Here is a 25883-nt window from a genome sequence, read left to right as displayed (position 1 = left end):
TCTCAAACAGAGGCTGGAGACACCATCCCTGTCCATCCTGGCTAATCTTCCACGTGTAGTGACTCTGAAAAAGATTTGGGGGTCATGGTGGATAATAAGCTGAACATCAGCTCCCAGCATGACACTGTGACCAAGAGCTAACGTGATCCTGGGATGATGAAACAAGGAAATCTCAAGTAGAAGTAGGGAATCTCCATCACTTGGGATTTTTAAGAGCAGGTTGGACAAACACCTGTCAGGGATGGTCTAGATAATACTTAGTTTGGCCTTGAATGCAGGGGACTGGACTAGATGACCTCTCAAGGTCCCTTCCAGTTCTATGATTCTAATAGATAGAATATCAGGGTTGGAAGGGACCTCCGGAGGTCATCTAGTCCAACCCCCTGCTCAAAGCAGGACCACTCCCCAGACAGATTTTTTCCCCAGATCCCTAAATGGCCCCCCTCAAAGACTGAACTCACAACCCTGGGTTTAGCAGGCCAATGCTCAAACCACTGAGCTATCCCTCTCCCTCCCTAAGTTATTCTGCAGCTCTATTTGGTACTGGTGCTACCGCTGCTGGAATACTGTGTCCAGTTCTGAAGTCCACAATTCAAGAAAGATGTTGATAAACTTCAACGGGTTCAGAGAAGAGCTATGAGAATGATTAAAGGATTAGAAAACATACCACAGAGTGATAGATTGAGCTTCTTGAGTCTATTTAGCTTAACAAAGAGAAGGTTAAGGGGTGACTTGATTACAGTCTAAAACTACCTACATAGGGAACAAATATTTAATTATGAGCTTGGCAAAAGAAGATATAGCATGATCCAATAGCTTGAAGCTAGACAAATTCAGACTGGAAATAAGCCACAAATTTTTTAATGATAAGAAAAATAAAAACACGTGGATTCTCCCTCAGTACAATTTTAAAATCAAATTTGGATGTTTTTCTACAAGATATGTTCTAGGAATTATTTTGGGGAAGTTCTGTGACCTATGTTATACAGTAGGTCAGACCAGATAAGCATAATGGTCCTTTCTGTTCTTGGAATTTATGAATTAATGTTGTGGAAGTGATAAGAGTAACAAGTAGGATAACAAGTTATAACATTCTTAGCTTTTTGTGAGTTTTTTTTTAATTTATCTCCAATCTTGCAATATTCCTGCTATCCCTTCTTTCTGGAAATTAGCCTCTATTGAGGGCAACCACTGCCTGGGCCCCACCCCTCTCTCGGTTGGATCCTTTCAGACTCCTCTCTTCCTTTGCCAGGCTGCTAAATGAGCTATTGGGCTTCAGTCATCCTTTGATCTAGCCTTCCCGACTCTACACTACTTGGCCTATTGGTGGCTCCAGCCCTCACCTGCTTCTCTGCCCCACCATCCCCCCTCCTTGTGGACTCACAGTCATAATCATAGAGCTTAAGGCCAGAAGGAACCACCAGTACAGAGGCCATTCGTCCAGTTATAAGCCAGACAGTCCAGAGTCCTCCTTTTGGGGTGGTTTGTCCCGCATGCGGTACCGAGATAAACCAGATGTGGGTTTGTCTGGTACCAGATGGGGCCCTCCATAAAGAGGGGCGCACTGCCCCAACACCACCTCACAGACACCATGGTAGCGGCATGATCTGTGGTGCTCAATGGGGTCACACTGGCAGGGGCAGGCCCACCCCGTTCCTGGAAGAACCAGACCGACCTCCCGCACCAGCACCTGCCCACTCAACCCCACGGCCAATTACAGCCAGGCGTCACCGCCCACAGGAGACAGACCCTTGTGCGCCATAGGCCGAGAAGAGGCACCGAGGGGCCCCGCCATGGCGGAGAAAGACTGAGACGCGCCCACAGCTGTCCCGGGCAAGTGACTCCCAGCCACAGGGAGGCGAAACCCCGCCCCAAGGTCCCCGCCAGCCTGGGAAAGTCCTTCCCGCCCCCTCCGGGCGGCTCCTGCCGGTTCCTCGCCCCCCGCCCCGCGTGGCCTTGTCCCCAGTCCCAGTATTTGCGCGGGCCCAGCAGCACAGGCCCCCTGGGCCACCACGGGAGCCGGGGAGGAGCCAGGCCCCGCCTCGCCTCCCAGCGGCAGGACCCAGGGTAGCTGCCCCGCCGCTGCCTGACGAGGACCCGCCCCTTGGCCCTGCAAGGTCTCGCTTGCTCCGTGGCGGTTTTGTTCAGGCGGCGGCCGGGCAGCTCTGGCGAGGCGGAAGCGGAGGCGAAGGACCCCTCGGCCGGCCGGCGCAGCGGCGGCTGACGTGTGCCTAGGGGCGGCGGCGGCGGTTCCTGGGCTCGGACCGGATCATGTGAGTGACACGGACACTCTCCCCCCTCCCCTACGCGCCCGCGGCCTCGCCCTGCCCCGCCGGCTCTAACGCTCTGTCCTCTGCCTCCCCAGGTCGAAAGTCACCTTTAAAATCACGCTGACGTCGGACCCGCGGCTGCCCTACAAAGTGTGAGTGACACCCCCCCCCGCCGCCTCATGCCGTGTGCGCATGCGCTGCCACATCCCTCCTCTCCCGCACCCACTGCGCGTCCTCCCAGGGGCACCACTGACTGCACGGGCAGTGCCCTCCCACCCCACACACCCTGTGCCCCCAGCCACCCCGCCCTGGGCACTGTCCTCTACACCAGCCTCCTCCTGCAGTCAACCCCCTATTAACTCTCCAGCTGCCCCACCCCCAGGCACTGACCCCTGTATGCCCCCATCCCGCCCTGCCCATGGGCACCCCCACACACCCTGTGCCCCCAGCCACCCCGCTCTGCCCATGGGCACCCCACACACCCTGTGCCCCCAGCCACCCCGCCCTGGGCACTGTCCTCTACACCAGCCTCCTCCTGCTATCAACCCCTATTAATCCCCCAGCTGCCCCACCCCCAGGCACTGACCCCTGTATGCCCGCCCCGCCCCTGGGCACCCCGACACACCCTGTGCCCCCAGCCACCCCGCCCTGGGCACTGTTCTCTACACCAGCCTCCTCCTGCTATCAACCCCCTATTAATCCCCCAGCTGCCCCACCCCCAGGGACTGATCCCTGTATGCCCCCACCCTACCCTGCCCATGGGCATTGCCCCCCCCACCAGCCCCCTGCCACCGACCTCCCTGCTACCAACCCCTATGCCTTGTCCATGGGCACCACCCCACACCAGTCCTGCAATCACCCTGACGACGACAGGTACTGCCTCCCCACAGCAGCTCCTCCCACACCCAGGCCACTGCTCCCTCACACGAGTCCCCTTGCCATTGACCCTCCCCACTCATGGGTATTGCCCCTCACCCCCCCCCCCAACTCCTGCTGCCCTGCCCATGGGCGCTATGCCCCCTTTCACCGCCCTGCCCACAGACACTGATCTGCCCCAGCCCACTGATACTGTGTGTAACACTCCCTGAGCTGTGCCCCAAACCCACCCATCTTGCCTACAGACACTGCCCATGAGCGCTGCTCCCTCCCACAGACTTCTCTGTCCAGACAGACACTGCCTCATGCCCATAGTCACAGAGTTTAAGGATAGAAGAGACAATCAGATCATGTAGTCTGATCTCCTCCTCATAGGTCACCAACATCACACACTAAACCCAACAACTGAAATTAGGTCAAAGTATTGCAGCCCACAGGAGACTAGACTGGTATATGCCACAGGCAGAGAACAGGAGGGACTGAACTGTACTGATGCCAAAGGGCCCTGAAAAGGCAGAAAATTGATTGAGATATACCCAGGTAATCTCGGTAAGTGACCCGTACCCCATGCTGCACAGGAATGTGAAAACTCCCTAGATTCACTGATCTGGGGGGAAAATTCTTTCCCAACCCCATATATGGTAGTCAGTTTGACCCTGAGCATGTGAACAAGAACAAGCCATCAAAGCACATGAGAGTGAGTGCTCATGCCGCTTCAGCTTCCTTCTCTTTCCATGTGGGTATTGCCCCATGCTTATAGCTTTATTTTCATTCCACGTGGGCACTGCTCATCTGCTGCTTCTTCTGTGGTTACTGCCCCACACCGACTCTTCTTGTGAACACTGCTCACCTAGCATGGCAAGATGAAGGTGACACGATGAGATTAAAATTAGTTAATGTGTTGCTCTATAGAAAAGTCTAAAATAAATGATGCAGTCTATTACTCCTAGTCCAGTTCTCTATACTAAAGATAGGGGCAAATGCAGTGATTTACAGCAATTTATAGGAAGTCCAATATAATCTGGAAATTTACAGCTCGTATTTGGGCAAAATTTGGTGACACAGTGGGAGATTGATGAACCTCTTCCACATAAACTATTCCCAAAGAGCCTCTTGGCATTGTGTGAAATTCATTTTTTTAACATACATTTTTCTGTAATTTTGGTTTCAAGAACATTAGTTTCAAGTGTAGCACGGATAGAAATGGTATTCTTGTGGAGCTTGTTTGTTACATAGTTATTTTAATTGATGTTTTTGTGTAGTTTAGTAAGGCCGTATTCACACGACACAGTTTTGTTGACATAAGGCAGATGATGCTAAACTAACTACGGAGGTATACACACTGCAGTGCTCCTGCCACTTTAACTTGCCTGCTACGCCTACATAATAAAACCACCTCGAGGAGAGACGTAAAGCTTAGATTAACACAGTGTCAGTGTAAACACTGTGTTGCTTACGTCACCATAAATGGCCTCCGGGAGGCATCCCACAGTGCCCACCGTGACAGCTCTAGTCATCATTTTGAACTCCACTTCCCTTCAGCCAGGTACACAGGTGAACACTCCTCCCCTGTTAAAGCCCTCGGAAGTTTTGAACTTGCTCTTCCTGTTTGCTTGGTGTGGAGAGCTCTCATAGCAATTGCCCAGATTAGCATGCCAGCTCCACGCAGCAAACACACTCCTGCCTGGAGGTGGTGGATCTCCTGGGTCTGTGAGGAGAGGAGGCTGTGCAGGCACAGCTCCAATCCAGCCGCAGGAACTTGCTTGGGGAATGGGGAAGGGCTGTGATAGGGGACACACAGCAATGCTGTGTAAAACTCTGAGGCAGGCATAGCAGAAGACCTGGGAGGCAAATAGTCACCTCTGGTGCAGAGCCACAGACATGTTGCTTCTATAAGGAGGTGGCTGGAGTCAGGGTGGTGGTGAATAGCACTCCTCCTCTCCCGTTGAGCTCCTCTTATAGCCTGGTGTTCATAACGCACAGCGCAGTACTGAAGAGCGGTGCAGGTTCCATGCTTTCTGACTCAGATGGCTGGCTCATAGGTTACCAGGGCAGTTGAACAGCAGCTGGAAATCTAATAGGATGCCCATGGAATGATTGGTTTGTGAAACCTGCGTCATGTGATGCTGAACTTGCCACCATGAGGCATTGCAAACTCTTCCCAAAACACCCTGTGGTCAACAGCACAGTGAGATAGCTACCCTCGATGTACTGCTTTCTGCGTCGATGTAAGAGCTGCTACTGTGAATGCGCTCTGCTGACACAAGAAGCATAGTGTGGACATGCAACAGCGATTTAATTACAGCAGTGGCTGTACATTGACTTAACTTTGTAGTGTAGACATAGCCTAAGTAATAATAATTCATATATGGTCTAAAATGAGTGGTATTCCTTATAACTAGGTAAAGTTTTAAAATGTGCAGAATGAGGGTGTGGTTCAATGATACTTGGTTCTGATCTGGCTGAATTTAAATTGTTTTAGTACTGTCACCTGGACAGTACTTTACAGATGCACAAAAGGGGAGCTCTTATCTTCCACATCATGCTGATGTGTTCTTTATAGATGGTATACAGCTTTATACTGCTCCTGATCTATTTATCTAGGTATCATCACTATGGGCTGGAATGACACACAGGACTCCTCATTAATCTGTATGATGTAGCACTGAGGTCTGCACTACAAACTTACCTGGGTATAACTACGTTATTCAGGGATGTGAAAAATGCACACCTCTCAGCAATATAGTTATACCGACTTAAACCCCAGTGTAGACAGCGCCTTTCTGTCGACATAGCTACTGCCTCTTGAGGAGGTGGATTAACTATGCCAACAGGAGAAGCTCTTCCGTCAGTGTAGTAGCGTCTTCACTAAAGCCCTGAGTTTGTAACTGTGGCCATATTACTCATCGTGTTGGTACCACAATATGGTTTTTGAGGTCGTATCATTAAATCCGTGGTACTACTCATGGTGTTAAACACCATCCCCCATAGTAAGTGTTTGCAAGATCAGGCTGTTGGTAGGGGAAAGTTGAATATGTAATCTCACATGCTCAAAATGGTATGGAGACTAGGTACTGGGAAGTCTTCCACAATTCTTATGTGGTAGACATGTTGACATCACTTCTTCTGGAATGCCTGTAATAATGTATTTAAAAATAAAAACTTCAGTTATTTTTTTGCAATGTACCAGTCTTTCTTTCAGTGTTTTAGGCCCTGATCTAGCAGAGCATATAAGTACATGCTTAACTGAAACTGCAGGAACACTCCCATTGATTTCAGTGAAATTATAATCAATAACTTTAGGTCCATTGGAATTGGTCTCTAATTTGGTCTTGAAATCATGTTTTCTATTAACTTTTCTTCGTTTCAGGTTAAGTGTGCCTGAAAATACACCTTTCACAGCCGTCTTGAAGTTTGCTGCAGAAGAAGTAAGTTTTGAATTGTGACAATGTTTACATCATTAACCAAAGAGTTAAATTACAAGACTCATGTACATTTTTGTGTGACATTATAGATGGCTGGGGCAAGAATGAGTCAAACTGGAAGTTTGCTTTTATTGAAAAAGCTAATTGGAATTTCATCAAGGCAATTACATATTTATTCTTTTTTAAAGTAATAAAAATATCTGATCCATACTTATAGCATGGGTGTAAAATGTGTGTGTGTATGATTTAAAAATATATAGAGATAGAAAATAGGAAGTAAGCATTAAGTTAATGAAAGAGAGAAACTTAGAAGGCAGTAATGCTGAAATTCTGGTAGTGATTGTGGACAACAAAATTTTGGCTTTTTTGCTATAACACATTCAACTTGTTTTGGGCTGCATATGAGCAAGTGCCGCATCACAGTTCAGTGGGGAAATGGTGTATCTCTACTTGGCTTTGGTGAATCTACACCTGGAATATTATGATATTTTGAACATTTTCTTGTTCAAGGGAAAATGATAGTTTGGAAGGATTTCAGAGAAAGTAAAAATGATGAAGGGGCTGGAGGAATAAAAGAAAGAGCAAGAGAAATGTGTATAAATTGCTAAGTGATGACTAAGGTGGAGGCATAGCTCATAAATATTTGAAGGGTATAAATTACAAGGAGTAGTGAAGAAGGATGGTCCAGAGGTTAGGGTGTCAGGTTGAGATTTGGGAGACTTCTTGTATGATTTCGAGCAAGTTACTGATGGTTTGCCATTGTAGGAAAGTTTATACCAGTATAAAGTAAGATGTGAATTTAGGCTGTGTCTACACTGCCACTTTCAGTGCTAAAACTTTAGTCATTCAGGGGCGTGAAAAAATACTCCCCTGAGCGGCAAAAGTTTTAGGGCTGAAAAGCGCCAGTATGGATAGCGCTTTATCACCGGGAGTTGCGCTTCCAGCAATAAAGCTACCACCTCTCATTCGGGGTGTTTATTTTTTATTTCTGGGAGAGCTCTCCCCCTTAGCCTAATATACCCTTAGGCCTGGTCCACACTAACCCCCCACTTCGAACTAAGATACGCAACTTCAGCTACGTGAATAACGTAGCTGAAGTCGAAGTACCTTAATTCGAACTTACCACGGGTCCAGATGCGGCAGGCAGGCTCCCCCGTCGATGCCGTGTACTCCTCTCGCCGAGCAGGAGTACCGGCATCGACGGCGAGCACTTCCAGGATCGATCCCAGAAGATCGATTGCTTACCGCCGGACCCGGAGGTAAGTATAGACCTATCCTTAGACTAATATAGTTATACCAGTATAACTCCCTGTGTGGACACTCTTATTTCTGAATAAGAGTGTCCACACAAGAAGCTATACTGGTATAATTATATCAGTTTAATTATACTGGTATAATTATATCAGTATAACTGGTAAAACATTCCTGTGTAGTCAAACCTTTATTCTCTCTATGTTAAATGGCTAAAAATAACAGTGTGGCTGCAGTGGCTCAGGCTAGCTGCTCAAGTACAATCCCACTTTACTCCTTGTAAAATGTACTAGAAGAAATAATAGTGTATTGGCAGAGGGAATGGACTTGATGACATAGGACGTTCCATATTAGAAAGGGTTTGCCAGTATAGCTGTTCAGGCAGATCCTCTTACTGGAGATGCAGTTTGCACCAGCAAAGAGTGCTTTTGCCAGTAGAGCTTATACCAATTCCCCAAACAAAATAAGCTATACTGGCAAAACGACTTTTTTGATGGTATAACTGCATCCAAAAAGTGTAGACCAGACTTTTATAGGTCTTTTCCATTTCTAAGGCTTTCATGTACCTAGCAGCCCATGCTTTAAAACAGCCATGTTAAGAAAGGATTAGTTATTAAAATGGTCCCATTAAACAAGATACAGTTTCAACTAGTGTGTATTTATGTACTTTGGATCATGCTTTTTGAAATCAATGGGAGTCTTTCTGTTGACATCAGTGGGCTTTGAATCATCCCCTTTGTGTAGGTTTACAACCTAAAGGGATAATTATAGCTGTTTTCAGGAGGCTTAGTGGGAAAATGAAGAACAATTGTTGTAGTGGGCTCTTGTACCCCACATATCATTAGTGTTCAGTTATATAAATCCACTTAGCGGGCACACAAAAAAAACATTTTATTTTTAAAAGATAGGTTATGATATTTTTATAGGTTTTTTTTTGGAGGCCAGCTATAATACAATATGACAATATTTAGCTCTTTCACACGCTGGTACAAGGATCTATTATGGGGAGGAGGAAATAGTGAAATGATCACTTTTCAAAATACTGCATTGTCTTTGGTTGTTATTATTTATAATATTTATTTGTACTACAGTAGTGCCAACGAGCTCTAGTCATGAAGACAAGACCCCAGTGTGCCAAGTGCTATACAAACATAGGATAAAAAGACTTTGCTTCCTTGCTTATTAGCTACATTCTTTGGGGAAGGGGAGAGGTGTAATTTAATTTTTAATTCAGACCACAGGTACTGCATGTATTTGGCATTGAAAAGAACAAGACCTGGTTTCTGGCTTTATAAATGGACTATACTCCTTGAACCACTTAATTTAATGTTAACTCAGTCATTTGAATAGATGAATCATTCATTTACTGTGGAGGGAATTTTTAAAGATAACATACAGAATATCTCGTAGCCCCTCAGAATAAACATGCTAGTGCTCTTTTAGAATGTAAAAAAAGCATTGTTTACGTGTTTCTAGAGGTAGAGAAGTAAATGATTTCTAAATTATGTTTTTACTTGGGCATGCCATCTGAAATATGTAGATATTTTGTTCAGTTTATTAAGGTGTTATCAATTATTAAATATGGTATGAACAGGTTTCATATGAGTAATGTTTTTAATACTATACCTTTTAATATTATTACCCCTTTTGACTGAGCTGTTAGCCGAATTTGGGGTGTTGCAGGTGGGAGGAGAAATTGATGGCAGAGGCAGGTATTTTCTTTGATGCAAGCTTGTTTGTTTACAAAAAGTATACATAAAGTCCTGTGTTCCTGAATACAATAGGAATCAAACAGCAGGAGACAGTTTCTTTACTTGCATTTCCATACCTGCCTTGCCACCAGCACTCTGTGCCCAGATAGTTTTCTTTCTTAGCTTTCTATCAGGGCCACATTACCAGCACTTCTGTTACTTTTGGCTTTCTTGCTGCTTCGGTCTCTGTCCTACTTCTTACTCTCGCATGTGCACATACACACACACACACACGCCCTTAAACAATGCCCAGCTGACCCCCAGTCCACATAGTTCATGTTCCTTAGTAGCTTGGATGTGCCTTTGTTTTGGCTGGAGACATGGGCCTGTATTTAGGGTGGAGTCAGCTTCATTGTTTCAGCCACCTGATTACAAAATAATCAAGTCATAGGCATCTCAGCTTGGGCACCCAAAATTGGTGGGTACATTTTACCTTACTGTCTCTGTGCCTCAACTCCCCATCTGTAAAATGGAGATAATTCCACTCTGTCGCCTCACAGGGATTTTGTGAAGATAAATTAATTTTATGAAGCACTCATGTATGAGAGTGATGAGGATCATAGAAAAATTCATGCAGATATCTTCAGAGCAGGGTTTGAATATTGTGTGTTTGTGTATTGTCTGTGTAAACACAGGTATTTTTGTCTGTGGCCACACCTTACATAAAAAAGATTAATACAAAGTATTGTATAGCTGTTCATCCAGTGCATTGAATGAGACAGGGATCTGATGGTAAAAAGAGTATGTGATCATGTAATTAAAGGCTGTGTAGTAATGCATATGCACAAGGGGGCTCAATTAAGGTTACACTGGAAACTTTAATTGAGGCATTTCCTAACTGTTACGTGTATGACTTTGCAATCTGAATGTTTTTTTAGTATAGTTTTTGTGGGTGTGTGTAACTTCCTATCTTTTTAAACAAGCAAACTGAACAAACATAAATTCCATCATGTGGCATCATATGGACACTCAATGATTCATCAATCGGATTGAATCCTATAGATCCACCATGCCAATCTCTGCCACCAGAGCTAACAAAGTAACCGATAGTAGTAGTAAATTGTCATCCTCTGTGTGGGCCTGCAGTAAATGGGGATGAGACACTTTGCCAATAGGTTTCACACATACTTTCAGACAGCAGAGGACTGTTGGGATAGGAACCTTGGGTTCCATTTCAAGCTCTGGAAGGGAGTGTGCTCTAGTGGGAACAGACTCTTCTTGTTTCCCCAATGTGATCTCTTATACCCCTCCCCCTCCAACCTGTCCCTATCTTGTCTTTTCCCCATCCCTGGCTCATTTTCCCAGTCCCTCTTCTCTTGCTTGTCCAGTCCGTCTCTACTCCTCAGGCTTCTCGTTCAAGTTCCAGCTTCCTTGTCCAGTTGGTTCTAATCTACCCCTCTGGTCTTGCTAGCCAAGTTCCAAATTTCCTCTTCAACATCCAGTCCCATTCTCCTTGCCAAGTCAGTCCCAGTCCAGCCCCAACCTCCCGATTCGATCTGTCTCTCTCCTCTCTCCTTCCACTGGCTCCCAGTTCTAGTCTCCCTCCCTGCATTCTTCATCCAATCCCAGTCTCTCACCTTCTCCCTAGTTCCTTTCCCAGTATCCCCCGCTGTCTTATCCCAGTCTCTTTGCCCAGAAAATCCAAGTTCTTTCCTCACAACCCATCTCCTTGTCAGATCTGTCTCCCCTTCCCCCAACACACACACTCTGGTTCCTAGATCCAGCCTCCTTGTTCAGCTTCCCTCCTCCCTCCACTTCCTCATCTCATGTTATCTCAGTGTCTTCGCACCCCAGTTCCCAGTCATAGTCTCTTTGTCCAACCAGTTCCAAACTGCCCTTCCTTCCTATCCAACCAATTAAAGCCTTCCCTTTCCCTGCCTACCACAGCTTCCAGTTCAAGCTTCCTCTCCCTTTCATTCCCAGTCACCTCCCGCCCACCCTGTTCCCTTGCTCAGACAATTCTCGTTTTCTCTGCCCCCTCCAGCCATAGTCTTGCCAGACTACTTGTCCGAATCTCCTCTTTTCTCTCCCCAAGTCTGCCTTGTGTTTGCTGTGCTTTTGAGTTTGGCAGTTTCCACCTTCTTACTGGCTGAGTTCCAACAGAGGTGTCACTGAGGGCACAGGACAGACTGGCTTCTTGCTCTCAATTCCAGTGCCCAGCCACACTGCAGCCTCTAGCAGCCGTTACAGGGAAAGTCCGGCCTCTCCTCTGTAGCCTTGGGCTGAAAGGAAGCATGTTCAGTCATTCACTGGAGATGGTGCATATACAGACCAGTCATATAGGAGATGTGAGAAGATGGGTGCTCAGTTGCTCTTTGGGGATAGCCAACAGTATCCTTTCCGTTACATACAGTTGGCGCATGAATTCAGGGGCTCCTTGGAACATTAGCAAATAATGAGTAACATTGGGAGCCCTATAAGCACTGATTACTGCTGCTTTCCTCTTTCATCCCATATATCATAGACTTAGGCCATGTCTACACTACCACTTATGTCGGCAAAACTTATGTCGCTCAGGGGTGTGAAGAAAACACCTCCCTGAGTGACATAAGTTTTGTGGCATAAGTGATAGTGTGCACAGCGCTATGTTGGTGGGAGAGCTTCTCCCGCCAACATAGCTACCATTGCTCATTGAGGTGGTTTTATTATGTTGACGGGAGAGCTATAGAATCATAGGGTTAGAAGGGACCGCAAGGGTCATGTAGTTCTGCATCTTGGCAAGGGGTTAGATTTGTTATGTCTAAATCATCCAAGAATGATAGTTATCCAGCCTACTTTTGAAAACGTCCAGTGAAGGAGCTTCCACGACCTCCCTAAACAGTCTGTTCCATTATCCTGTTGTTCTTACAGTTTGGAAGTTTTTCTTGAGATTTAATCTAAATCTGCTCTGCTGTAGCTTGAACTCATTGTCACTTGTCCTGCCTTCTGTGGCAAGAGAGAACAACTTTTATTATGGCAGCCTTTCAGCTATTTGAAGACCGCTGTCATGTCCCCCTCTTAATCTTCTCTTTTCCAAACTAAACATACCCAGTTCCTCCAGCCTTTGCTCATATGGCTTGCATTCCATCCTTTTGATCATCTTTATCGCTTGCCTCTGGATCCTTTCCAGTTTCTCCATATCCTTTCTATACATAGGTGACCAAAATTGGACACAGTACTCCAGCTGAGGCCTAACCAGCGCCAAGTAGAGCAGTACTGCCACTTCCCGTGACTTACATGCAATGCCTCTGTAACAGCATCGCATTATTGGCTCATGTTGTGGTTGTGATCCACCACAACTTCCAGATCCTTCACAGCAGTGCTGCTACCAAACCGGTTATCTCCTATTCTGTATTTGTGCATTTGATTTTTCTTCTCTAATTGAGGCACCTTACATTTGTCTTTGTTGAATTTCATTTTGTTGTCTATAGCCCAGTTCTCCCGTTTATCAAAATCTCTTTGAATTTGAGCTCTATCCTGCAAAGTGTTCGCAGCCCTTCCCCTCCCTCCCCTCCCCAGCTTTGTCCCCCCAATCCCCCCAATTTGAACAGGATGCTCTCTATTCCTACATCTAGGTCATTAATAAAGATGTTAAATAACTCTGGACCCAGAACAGATCCCTGTGGAATCCCTCTTGAGACCTCCTTCCAATCTGACATCATTCCATTCATAACTACTCTTTGTTTGTGGTTGTTTAACTAGTTATATATCCACTTAATGGCAGTTCCTCTGAGCCCACATTTCTCCAGCTTACTTATTAGGCTGTCATGTGGGACTGTGTCAAAAGTCTTGCTAAAGTCCAGGTATATTAATGTTCACCGCTTTCCCCCTATCCACCAAACCAGTTACCCTGTAAAAGAAGGAAATCAAGCTGGTTTGGCATGATTTGTTCTTAATATATCCATGCTTGCTGCTAGTGATTACCCCTTCATCCTCCTGGTATTCACAAATTGAATGTTTTATACATTGCTCTAGTAGCTTCCCAGGTATCGAGGTCAGGCTGACTGTACAGATCCCTGGCTCCTCCTTTTTCCCCTTTTTAAAGATGGGCACTACGTTATCCCTTCTCCAGTTTTCTGGGACCTCTCCAGTCATTGATGCATTTGCAAATATTATTGTCTATGTTTACCTAAATTTTAAATGTTGACCAGGACTCAGATTAAAAAAAGAAAAGGGGGCTTGAATCAATGTGACTTTCTCTGGTAACAGTAACCCTTTGTCCACACCTACTATTTTCTCCTGTACCTGATGTTAAGCATGATATGCGGAAGACCATTTGAGTCCAGAAACAGAGCATACTGGGTCAGATCTTTCAAAGATTTAAGCTTGTGAGTAACTTTATGGACCTGTGTGTTTATAGGATCGGGATGTTAGATTGGAAGCTCTTTGAGGCAAGAACTATATTTTACTATATCTTTGTACAGCACCTAGCACAATGAGGTCCAACTCTGGCTGGGACCTATGGACAGACTGTCACATAAAAATAATATCGGAGTCCATCAAAATTCATAACGATTTTCACTGTATTACCTTAATATAGCAAAATCAAGTAGCCTGAAGTGAGTGTTTCAATCCAAGAGACTTTTGAAAGACTTACTGAAAATATGGTCAGAAGTGCAGAGTAGAGACTATTTTCTATCTGGCCAGCTGTGACGTGTTTTTGTGTGTGTGTGTGTGGTTTTTTTTTTTTTTTAAAGGAGTTAGCAATTTATGAAACGGTTGTAAATTCCCCCACATAAATTGTCCCAGTAACAGACCATCCCTGCCCAGCCCCAAGTCAAGCCAAGCAGGAACTCTGCATTGTGATTCTGCTCATTGTGATCTTAATAAATGTTACTAAATATGCACACAAGTGATTTTACAGTTGCTCATGCACTGAAAAACACCATAGCTCTCAACACCAGGACTGTGTATGTGTCAGATTTCAGACTTCAGCCGTTTTTGCTATAGCCATGTCTCAAAAAAAAAAAAAAAAAAAAAAAAAAATCACCCTTACGCAAAGACCAAGGTTCCAGTCCTGCAAATGCTTTTGCACATGCTTAACTTTGTGCCCATGAATGATATTTGAGTAAATTCCATTAGATTGTTTATGTACATAAGTGTTTGAAGGCTTTATTTGGCCATTTTTATTCCAGAAGATTCTGGCATCTGTATTTGATCAATTTAAATGAAAGCAAATTATAAAACAAAATTGCATATTTGTTCCAGAAATGTATGCAATTGAGTAGTTACTCATTTTCATCAACATTTTTGGTGCTGCTCCTTACTGTATTATCAGAATTATTTTTTTCTGAACTCTTCAGTTAGCATAATTTTGACATTATTTCCAGATATTTTTTTCCAGATGATTAGATCTAATCAACTGTTTTAACACTGTGTACTTTATGTTCCATATAACCTCTTAGTGAATAATAAGCTTTGATTGTAAACAATTATTTTAATAGTTCTATAAAATCTGAAGAGGATTTTTTTCCATAATTATTCTTCCTACAGGCCTAAGCAGCTAAAATTACAACAGAGTTTAAATGTTCACTGTAGTGTTTTCCACTTCGTTGTCTGTCTTTAAAATTAATTTGTCATACTTTTGTTTCATTTAGTTCAAAGTTCCTGCAGCAACAAGTGCTATTATAACAAATGGTAAGAAAATAGTTTTTATATTATTGATTCAGTTAAGCTGTATTCCAGAAAAGCATAAGCAGGTTTTCTCTATAATCTAACCAGCATACAAACTGATGAGTGTCAAAAGTAATACCTCACTGTTCTACATAATGCTGGTGCATGGGGTTTTGCCATGAATATTGTATTGCTGTTTGAGAGGTTTTATTCTACAGCATATCTTGTGGTTCACTATGCTGAAATTTTTATCATCAGCTGTAAGTAATAAAGCTGACTAGCAATACTTTTTGGCAATAGGAAATTAATAAAGATTGATATTTAATAATTATTACAGTATATTGTTTAGAACCTTGAATATTTTGCATTCCTTTTAATGTTGTAAGTTTACACTACTAGATATTTGGATCTGTTTTTGTTTTAGCCCCCAAAATTAATAACTTTTTTTTTTTTTTAACTTAGATGGAATAGGAATAAACCCTGCACAGACAGCGGGTAAGTACTTATTTGTAAAGTCCAATTAAGAAAAAAACTGAATTATTTTTTATTCAGTTACGATGCACCACAGTGAATGACTTATGTTCTCATCTAGTTTATCCAAGTTTTAACAGCTTTTCAAGAGACCCAGAAGTACTGAACAAAGCTGAAAACTGCATCCAAAGCCTCACGTCAAACATCATTAAGATCATATAATTATTGCTCAATATTTTGTTTATTTAGATCTGTGAATCAACAGTAAGCGCCTAGCTAATATTCCAGGGCCCTCTCATAAATACTTAATATGATAAAAAGAAATAGCAACCCCATAATATATAATACTAAATAACCATGCAGGGAAAAAAACAAAAAAAACCTTAACTTCCCCTGTACATCACCCAGCAATATTTACTACTACTGCAGCCTTTCTAAAAAGATTTAGCAGTGTGCCCTGAAGGTCAACTGATTAAAGCTACTTTGGACTGGGTGAGAGAAACATTCCAAAGGAAAGGGATCTCTCACAGATTGCCCTGCCAGCAGTCCCCTCTCACTCAGATCGAGGGGGACCCAGTTCAAGAACCTCTTCTGATCTCAACTGTGGCAATGTGCCACAGAGAGAGAGGTGGTCTCAAATAGGAAAGTTTGAAGTCATCTTAAAATCAGTATCTTAAACTGCACCCAGAAATACACAGGCAGCCAGTGCAGATTTTGGAGCCCTGATTGAGTATGCTCATGGAAAGACTCTGTTTACAAAGTAGGCTGCTGCATTCTGCCCTAGCTTACCTTCCAAATAAATTTAAAGTGTAACCTTAAGAGAACATTGCAGTAGTCTAGTCTTCAAGTGACAAGACAAAATATGTTGTCAAGGTCCACTATGAAAAGAAATGGTCACAACCTTATAGCCAGACACAAATGATAAAAGTGGTCTTAGCTACTGCTGAACAGTGATCATCCAATGATAATTAGGAATCTAACAAGACTCCTATGTTGCAAATATGAGCAACAATTGGTGGACACACACCTTCAGTAGATGGAATGTATGTGACTTTTGCCATATCTTCTGATTGCTTTCCCCAGCCTACCAATATCATCTCCTTCTTATCTGGATTGAGCCTCAGACAGATCTAACTCATCTGTGCCCCATTCTCCACCAAACATTGTGGAAGACACACAACCACTTTGTTGGGATCAAAAGAGAGAGTAAAATGAAGCTGGGCGTTTTCAACACATTGGAGATACAGCCAGGGCCGGCTCCAGGCACCAGCTGAGCAAGCTGGTGCTTGGGACAGCAGATTGTTGGAGGCGGCATTCTGCCCAATCCTAGGGCGGCACGGCCGCTTTTTTTTTTTTTTTCCTTGTTCCGCTCCAGCCGCCCTGTAGGGGGTGGCAGCACGGAGAACCAGAGCGCCTTGCAGGGCAGTCCTCTTCCTTCCCTCCCCGCCGACCCTCGCAGCAGGCGGCAGGAGGCGGCGCAGTGGGAGGGGCCGCGTGGCAGCGCTGTAGCCCTGGCCGCCCCCTTCTCTCTCTCCCACCCGCTCCCTCCCCCTCCCGCCCCCCCAGCCTGTCCCCCTGCACCCGCGCTCCGGCTGCGCCTCAGGTTTTTTTTGTTTTTTTTTGGCTTGGGGCGGCCCAGAAGACAGAGCCGGCCCTGGATACAGCAACTCTTTCTTTCCACTAAGGCCCAGTCCCACAAAAGATTTAAGCACCTTGCTGAATCAGGGTCTAATCCACTAACATCCTCACACTGAATGAGAGGGAGGAGAGAGTAATAAGACTGGGACTTTTCAGCTTGGAAAATCAACGACTAAGGTGGAATATGATAAAGGTCTATAAGGTCATGACTGGTGTGGAGAAAGTATATAAGGAAATGTTATTTATTCCTTACTACACCAAATGAAATTAATAGGCAGCAGGTTTAAAACTAAAGGTAGCATTTCTTCACACAACACACTGTCACCTAGTGGAACTCTTTGCCAGAGGATGTTGTGAAGGCCCAGACTATAACAGAGTTTAAAAAAAAAAAAAAAAACTAGATCAATTCATGGAGGATAGGTCCATCAGTGGCTATTAGCCAAGATGAGCAGGGATGCAGCCCTATGCTCTGAGTGTCCCTAGCCTCTGTTTGCCAGAAGCTGGGAATGGGCGACAGGATGGATCAGTTGATTACCTGTTCTGTTCATTCCCTCTGGGGCATCTGGCATTGGCCACTGTCGGAAGACAGGATACTGAGCTAGATGGACCCAGTATGGCTGTTCTTATGAGAACAAGATAGCATCTTACAGAATCTAAGGCAGATGATAAATCTAATAATGCAGTATGGATACTCGAACTTCATCCATCACCACTAGAAAGTCATCTCGCAATGTTACAAGAGCAATAACATAATTGATAAGGGTCAAATAAATCAGAGGCATTTAGGTACCGAGAGTTCTCACCACAATCTTCTCATGATTCTTAGCTGCAAAAGGAAGATTAGACACAGGGTGATTGGAAGCCAGATTGTCAGCGTCAGGTGATGGTTTCTTAAATATGCATCGATGCTGCTAAGCAATGCTGGCACATTGCCCTTCTGAAAGTGTTGAAAGTCTTCACCAGCACTAGGCTCGGCACATTCACTCATATTTAGTCCCCCATGCTTCAGTTGTGATGGGTCATACGTTAACCTAGATGACTTATGTCAATAGACGTGGCATCATGTACTACACCTGGGGGAATTCTATGCCACTATGCATGCACAGAATGTATTTCCCATGCAGATTTCTTTGCTTACCCACAGAAAAATGACTTTCTGATGGGGAAACAAAGGGAAGCCACAAGAGCAGTTATGCGACCCTCCCCAGCAATATGTTTCTGGTGCCAAGGGCAGCCAGCAGAGAGATAAATCACTGTGGTGCAGGAGGCAGGACTGGGGAAGACACGGCTCCCTACACTGTGCCGGACTCAGCTATTAGTCCTGGCTGGGCTCGGGAGGACGGGACTTCCTCTTGCCTTGCACGGCATCTGGGACTGGGTCAGACCCATCCCCAGATTTCTCCCCCAACCACAGGAAGCTCTGCAAACTCCCCCATCCTCCTGCTTCCTGCACTCATCGCTCCTCAGCTGCAGAGGGAGGGATCCCTGTACAGGGAGCAGCTCCTCCATCCATCCAATCCCCATGCATCTAGACCCTCTCATACCCAGACCCTCCCACCGATCCTCACTCCCCTGCACTCAGAACCCCCCCGATGAGCCCCACTCCCCCTGCATCTGGACCACCCCAATGAGACACCCGCACCCTGATCCCCACCCCACCAAGCCCCAATCAGCTGCTCCCCACAGCCAGCCACACACACACACACACACACACACACACACACACACCCGAGCCCCAATCACTACACCTGGAGCCACCCTGCAGAGTCCCATTACCATTGCACCCAGAAACCCCCCAACAAGCCCCTGTACATCCAGATTCCTCCTGCACCCGGATCCCCCACTAAGCCGCCCGCACCCAGATTGCCCCACACAGAACCCTCTCAACCCATACCTGGAACCCCTCACACTAAGCCCCTCCACACTTGGATCCTGCGTTGCTGAGCCTGCCTGCCCACACCTGGTGCACCTGCACGGAGGGGGCCCAGTCCTTGTGCTGTGTCAGGGTTGGGTGCAGCCTCACCACTGAGTCCAGGGTGGGGGGGGCTGCAGGGTGATCTCCCACCTCTGTGCACCCCGTGGCCTGTACTCCCCAGTGCCATGCTCAAGTCTCTACATTTATTTGACACAAAAAATTGCAGAATTTTAAAATATTGTGCACTGAATTTCTTAATTTTTTAGTACAGAATTTTAAATGTTTTGGTGCAGAATGCCCTCAAGAGTAATCATGTACATACCTATTTACCGATATGCAAGAACTAGTGTTTTTGATATTTTCATTTAAAGTGCTTTTAGTGCTTTAAAATGTCATTTGTTTCAGTCTACAAAAACCTCAGAACATGAGGATCTATTGGAAAAAATGTAATGTTATCCCTGTGGATCTCAGGCATTCCATGAGAAGACACAGTCTTTCCATGCCGTTCCCTTGTCTCCCAACCCGAACAACAGTAATGTTATACTGCCAAAATATAATCTCTTCTCCATCCCCCACATTGACTCTGTTACCTCCATTTTGGGAGGGGGAGGTAAAAGGTGCAGAGCAGGAGTTAAAGCGATCCAACCAGCATTAACTCCCATACAGATTTCCATTTGGAAGACTCTCTGGTTTGGGGGCAAGCATGCCGTACCTTTTTGAAGAAAACACTGTTGCATTAATGGTAGAGGCAGGAAGGGAGGGGCAGGAGTGAGTGATGTGTGCCTGGGGGCAAATGTGGGCCTGTTTAAATAACATTTGTACATTTTTTGTCGGGTGCATAGTGGCACCAAGTACATTTCATCCAGATTAGCAGGTTAGTCCTCAGGGTATCAGATTAATTGTTCAAGCCCTAATGTGTGTTGTATATAATCTGCTTTATCTTCATGTCTCCTTGGCTTGGTGAGTAGCAGAAAATAATACAATAGCCATATAAAATCTTTCGGCTTTTTTATGCTTCAGCAATATATACTCCTGGCAAACCTCTTAAAAGTATATGCTTGTGGCAGGACACTCCAAGGGCGTGGATCTGCCAACCCTCGTTAGGCTGGACAAATAGAATATTTTAAATCACAGCCACTGTGCCTAAAGTGTCCCTTAGTTTTAACTTCAAGGGAAAATGGTAAATTTTGCTCCACTGTAGTGATAACTTGGACAAGTGTTAGAGATTTTGATCTGTCATGAAAGCAAGCACTTAGCAGAAGTGATGTTGAGGCTTCTGGGAGAGAACTTGTAACAGACATATTTTCACACATAAGTACCAAGGGATAAGTGCCTTAGATATTTGTCACATGTAGGTAGTTTTTTTGGGGGAATAGAGTTGAAATTTCTACAGGAAATATTCCCTAAATATTAGATATTTTTACTTAAAACTGCTTTTTCTTCCTTAAAAGCCTGTCACTACCAGCAGTATAGGCCTGCGATCCATTTAAATAGTGGTTAAGGTTATACAGAAGCTAGGTTTTGTTTGCTCAGTCATACTAGTACTTCTCAGTCTCAGGGCTTGTCTACTCTACCGTGCGGGGTTGATTTAAGAATAGCGTAGCTGAAGTCGACGTACTTAGATCTACTTACTGCTGTGTCTTCAGTGCGGTAAGTTGACAGCTGGCGCTCTCCCGTTGACTCCGCTTGCGCTTCTTGTTCTGGTGGAGTACTGGAGTTGACGGGAGAGCGCTCAGTGGTCGATTTATCGCGTCTACTAGACATGATAAATCGACCCCCACTGGATCAATCGCTGCCCGGCAATCCTGCAGGTAGTGTAGACAAGCCCTCAGCGTACTTGTGTTTTTTGTATTATCATTGGATTGGAACAGCTACCTAAGGATTGGACAGTGCTTCCGAAAATATGGGCTTACTCTCACCCCTTGTATTTCAATGTTCTCTGTCTTCCTTTCATTTTCTGTGTGGTCTCATCTCTTCACTACCGCCACCCTTTATGTCCCTTTATCAGTTACTCCCCCTCCACTCTCATTTTACTTTCTCTCTCATGTTATCTCATCTCCTTTCCACCTCCAACCTTGTGTTGTTGTTCTGTGTCATTCCCTGTCCAACCATTATTCTCTCTGTTTTATTCTCTCGCCCTACTTTGGTTTTCCTGATGCTTTGTTCCAACCTGTCCTGGTGTATTTGTGAGCATTAAAGTGAAATTTTACTAAATTCCTTATCTCTGAAGTGTACTGTCTGCAGGTTCTTAAGATATTGGAAAGTGGTCTTCATTTTGCTGCCCGCACAATACAATTGAAAGAGAGAAGGAGAAGGAAGGAATTAAAGAGGAGGAAAAGAGACAAGCAAAAATAGTATAGCATTTTCTGTTTTCAGAGGCAGAGACGAGGAACCACTGACAGGGCTAGAAGATTCATTTTTAGTATAATACATAAAAGTAGAGGAGTGCAACTGTGTTTTCTCTTCAATGTCCTGCTCAGGAAAGAGATTAAAAAGTATTGCTGCAGAGATGTAGAGAGATGATTCTTATAAACTTATAACCACTGTAATATATATTTCTTAAGGATCCACTAGATTTCTTTCTTCGTTTCATTTACAGTTTGAGCTGGTCATAATTTTTTAAAATAAAAAAAATGGAAAAAGTTTTGACTAAATTTTCACATTCTCCTCCCCCGCCCCCCACCAACCAAATATAGAACTGGTCAAAATATTTGGAAAAAGGGCAACATTTCAATATTGACCTCTTTGCCCACCTTTTTTCCACTCCCCCACCCCTCAACATTTTTCATAGCTCTATTTACGAACCAGGAAATCAAGATGACTTATCACTTTTTAATTTTTGTTTTCAGATGTATATTTTAATCGCCGTTTCTAACAGACAATTTGATTGACATTCACATTTGAGAGATTAAACATCCAATCAAGAAAGCTTTATTCATTTGAGGCTTTATTCCCTGATATGCAAATACCTGTGAACAGTAGTAACATATATAAGATATGTTGACAATAGGGTAGCAAATTTTGAAGGAAATCTGAGTTTAGTGATGTTTGGCTGATATGAGGTTCGTAGAGCACAGAATGGGTAACATTTACGTTAATTTAGGGCTATGTTTTGACATTACAAACTCCCCAGTGTAAGAAACAGGAGTCTGGAGGAGTTGAAAATCTACTTTCCAGCCTCCTGGCTGCTCCAGATTAGCCTAAATTGTCTCAAGTCTATACCCAGTGCTGTGGAATCTCCCTGATGTACAGCACCACCAAGGTTCATTTGGGTGTGTGGGAAAGAGCAGAGCCAAGATTCCACCCACTCCGCCTCCCCCACCCCTTCTGTGTATCTCTAGGAAAGGGTGGAAGTAGCAACTCTGCTGAACATGCTTCTCCCTCCATGTTGCTTCCCATGATGTGGGTAGCTGGTACAGAGTTTAAGGGCACCTTGTGCCCTTGTACATCCACCAAGAGATGTGTGTCTATATAAATTCATAGTAAGATCACCTTAGGCTTGGAGAACTTTAAAAACCAGTAAGAAGACTCAATTCATTAGACACCTGTGAAAAAAGTTCTTCAAAACACAAGCTAATGAGGGAGGAGTTGACTTTTCCTGCTTCAGTTTTATTCAGGCAAGATAGTACATTTATATTCAAAGATACAAAATATGTTGAGATAGTTAAGGTTGAGAGTATGTATCAGTGATGGTTAGGATTGCCAGGTGTCCAATTTTTGACTAGAACATCCAGTCAAAAAGAGATCCTGACGGTTCCGATCTGCACCGCTGACCAGGCCTTTAAAAATCCGGTTGGCATGGGGCTGGCGGGCTCCCTACTCGGCTCCGCGCGGCTCCCAGGAAGCAGTCTGCATGTCCTTCCAGCTCCTAGGCATAAGGGTGGCCATGGGGGCTCCACATGCTGCCCCCACCCCGAGCGCCGGCTCCGCAGTTCCCATTGGCTGGGAACCTGCCCCAGCCCTGAGCCCCCTCCTTGCACTCCAAACCCCATCCCGCATCCCTGCGCCAGCCCTGATCCCCTCCCCCACCCCCCGCACCCCAAACTCCCTCCCAGAGCCTGCACTCCCTCCCGTGCCCCAACCCCTTGCCCCAGCTCAGAACTCCTTCCTGCACCCAAATTCCCTCCCGGATCCCCTACCCCCTCCCGCACTCCAGTCCCCAGCCCATAGTCCCCTTCCACATAGCAACCCCCATGCTGGAGCCCACACCCCCACCTGGAGCCTTCACACACACCCCGTACTCCAACTCCCTGCCCCAGCCAGGTGCCCCCTCCCGCACCTTGAACTCCTCATTTCTGCCCTTACCCCAGAGCCCACACCCCCAGACGAAGCCCCTCTCCACTCCCGCACCCTAACCCTCTGCCCCAGCCCAGTGAAAAATGAGTGAGTGAGTGAGTGAGGGTGGGGGAGAGCGAGCAATGGAGGGAGGGAGAGGGAGGGGATGGAGTGAGCTGGGGCGGGGCAGAACAAGGGTGTTCGGTTTTGAGCACTTTGTTTAATTTTTGTGACAGCCAGCTAGACTATGCAACTTGATCCAGACTGTTAAAAACTCACTACCATGCACAATATATGGGATGAACAAAGCACATATAGCAGGCTGTACATAATGCTGGGAGGCCTTGAAAGCATATTGTATTTGCAATATCTTTGCTTTTTATTCTTTCCTTGAATTTTTGTTGATGTCATGTTTAAAATCATGGTGAAACTATTAATTTATATTGTTAACGAATGAGCTTAATATGTAACCTTGTGCCTGGCTTTTTTGTTTAAATTGCAAAGTGTTCATTAGACTGTGCATATATGAGAGGAACTGGAAAATATATTACGAAGCATACAGTCAGTTTCTCATGCATGAGAGAAATTTCGACTATGTAATTGAAAACTGAAACATGATGATATTATTGTTCCTAAGATCACACTTACACTGTTTGGTAACTGATTTCCTTGAAGAGCTCTTATTGATAACACATACCTGTATTTAACCTATAGGTGACCAACTTTCTCTTTTTTGTTTAGGAAATGTTTTCCTAAAGCATGGTTCAGAACTACGGATTATTCCCAGAGATCGTGTTGGGAGCTGTTAATATCTACTGAGTGGTTTTGGAATAAGTGAAATCACCATGCTAAAGAGTAAATGGTCATATTTATTTTGGATTTCTACAGTACAACTAATGAATCAGCCTGTTATAAAATTACTTACAATGACTACCTGGGATTTAAAAATTAATTAAAAGCGGAGTTTTCATTTTCTTTCCCTGTTAGCATTTAGCAAATCATAAGCTAGCCTGGCCCTTCATCTACTAACAGAAGGATGGTCTGATGTAATGCTATATTCTTGAAAGCAGGATGGACCTCTTTCTTTTTAGTAACAGATCCTCTTAGGAAATGTTATTGAAATCAAAAGGGCAAACCTTGTTAGTAGAAACATACAACTGTGATTGATAGATTAATAACAGAATCCTGTATTTAGAAGTTCATTTTGTGGAAGGAGAAGCTGTATTTGATTTTTTAAAAAGGAGACCATTAGGAGAAAATTCTTTCCTACTGAAAGCTAAAAAACATTAGTCTAACCCCTGAATTATGTATAGTGTACATTGTCAAACTCAAAGAAACAATTTTCCTCACAGTTAAAATTTTCAATCCAAATAGAAGGGGTATCTTGAAAACTTCAGACTTTTGTTACTGAAGTATGCAGAAAACTTCTAAGAAATGTAAATACTTGGCTATAATCATAAGGTACTGGAAAATTTTTAATTAAAGAAAAATAAATGTACTTTTGTTAAATCTTCATTTGAGCTTCATTGGTCAAACTAGCTTTTACAAATTTTCACTGATACTGGATTTAACATTAAATAAAGTGCCCTCAACTGAAAGGTGTTGTAAAATCACAAATCATGGGAATCCCATGCGCTGTATGATAGGGATTTATCAGTTGAATACTACATTCCTTTATCAGCAAACATATTTATTTGAGGAAAATGTCTTAGTTTGTTGCTACTGTATGTTACTTGGGAAACAGTGGTGGCATCACTTGCATGTTTGTATGTTCAGAAATTAAGCATTTTGTTTATAAATTGTCTGAAGTTAAATTGTTACATCAACCATGGACCTACATTGGAGAAACCAGTATGTCTTGTTTTGACACACAATGATATACTGTAGTTTCAAGATAGTATGCATTTTGCCAAACAAATCATCATTGTGTTTTATCTGTCCTCATACATTTAATTTATTGAGGTTACAAAAAATGGAACAATAAACGATAATACTTCATAAAAACGAGTATTTGTCATGTATGTCTTTATCTCATTCAGAAAACAAACCCAGAGGAGACTCAGAAAGGTGTGATGGTGGCTAATGCTATGCACAGGCACATGAGTCCCCTTCTTAGTGGAGATAAAGAAATGTGCATGTGGAGGCCCCCTACGTGTTCACATGTGAAGGAGGCATACAGGCTCCTGCATTTTTCAGCTCTGTCTGAACGGCTTGTATTTTGGTTTCCCTTTAGCAGAGTAAACAGTGTCCAGGAAGGAAGGGAGGGAGAAAAGAAAGAGTTGAAGCAACCTGTGTTCATCATTTTCCTAATTAGATTGTGGTAATAAATTAGAAATTGTGCCCTTACACCTTTTATTCAATATACTCTGAAATTCATTATAATCGGAGAGATCCCTATTACAATAAATGTTATGGTATG

The 25883-nt window shown here is 44.1% G+C and overlaps 1 protein-coding gene across 1 annotated transcript; it reads left to right on the top strand.

The window, feature by feature from the left end:
* Positions 1-1396: 1396 nt before the first annotated feature.
* Positions 1397-25468, top strand: UFM1 (ubiquitin fold modifier 1). Its single transcript, XM_005305606.5, has 6 exons — positions 1397-2273; positions 2366-2422; positions 6517-6574; positions 15150-15189; positions 15628-15660; positions 24206-25468. Coding segments are annotated over exons 1-6 (258 nt in total). The 5' UTR covers positions 1397-2271; the 3' UTR covers positions 24274-25468.
* The last annotated feature ends 415 nt before the right edge of the window (positions 25469-25883 follow it).

The sequence above is a fragment of the Chrysemys picta genome, chromosome 1 (assembly GCF_011386835.1).
Source record: "Chrysemys picta bellii isolate R12L10 chromosome 1, ASM1138683v2, whole genome shotgun sequence".
Lineage (NCBI taxonomy): Eukaryota > Metazoa > Chordata > Testudines > Emydidae > Chrysemys > Chrysemys picta.
This window is presented reverse-complemented; position numbering and strand designations above follow the sequence as displayed.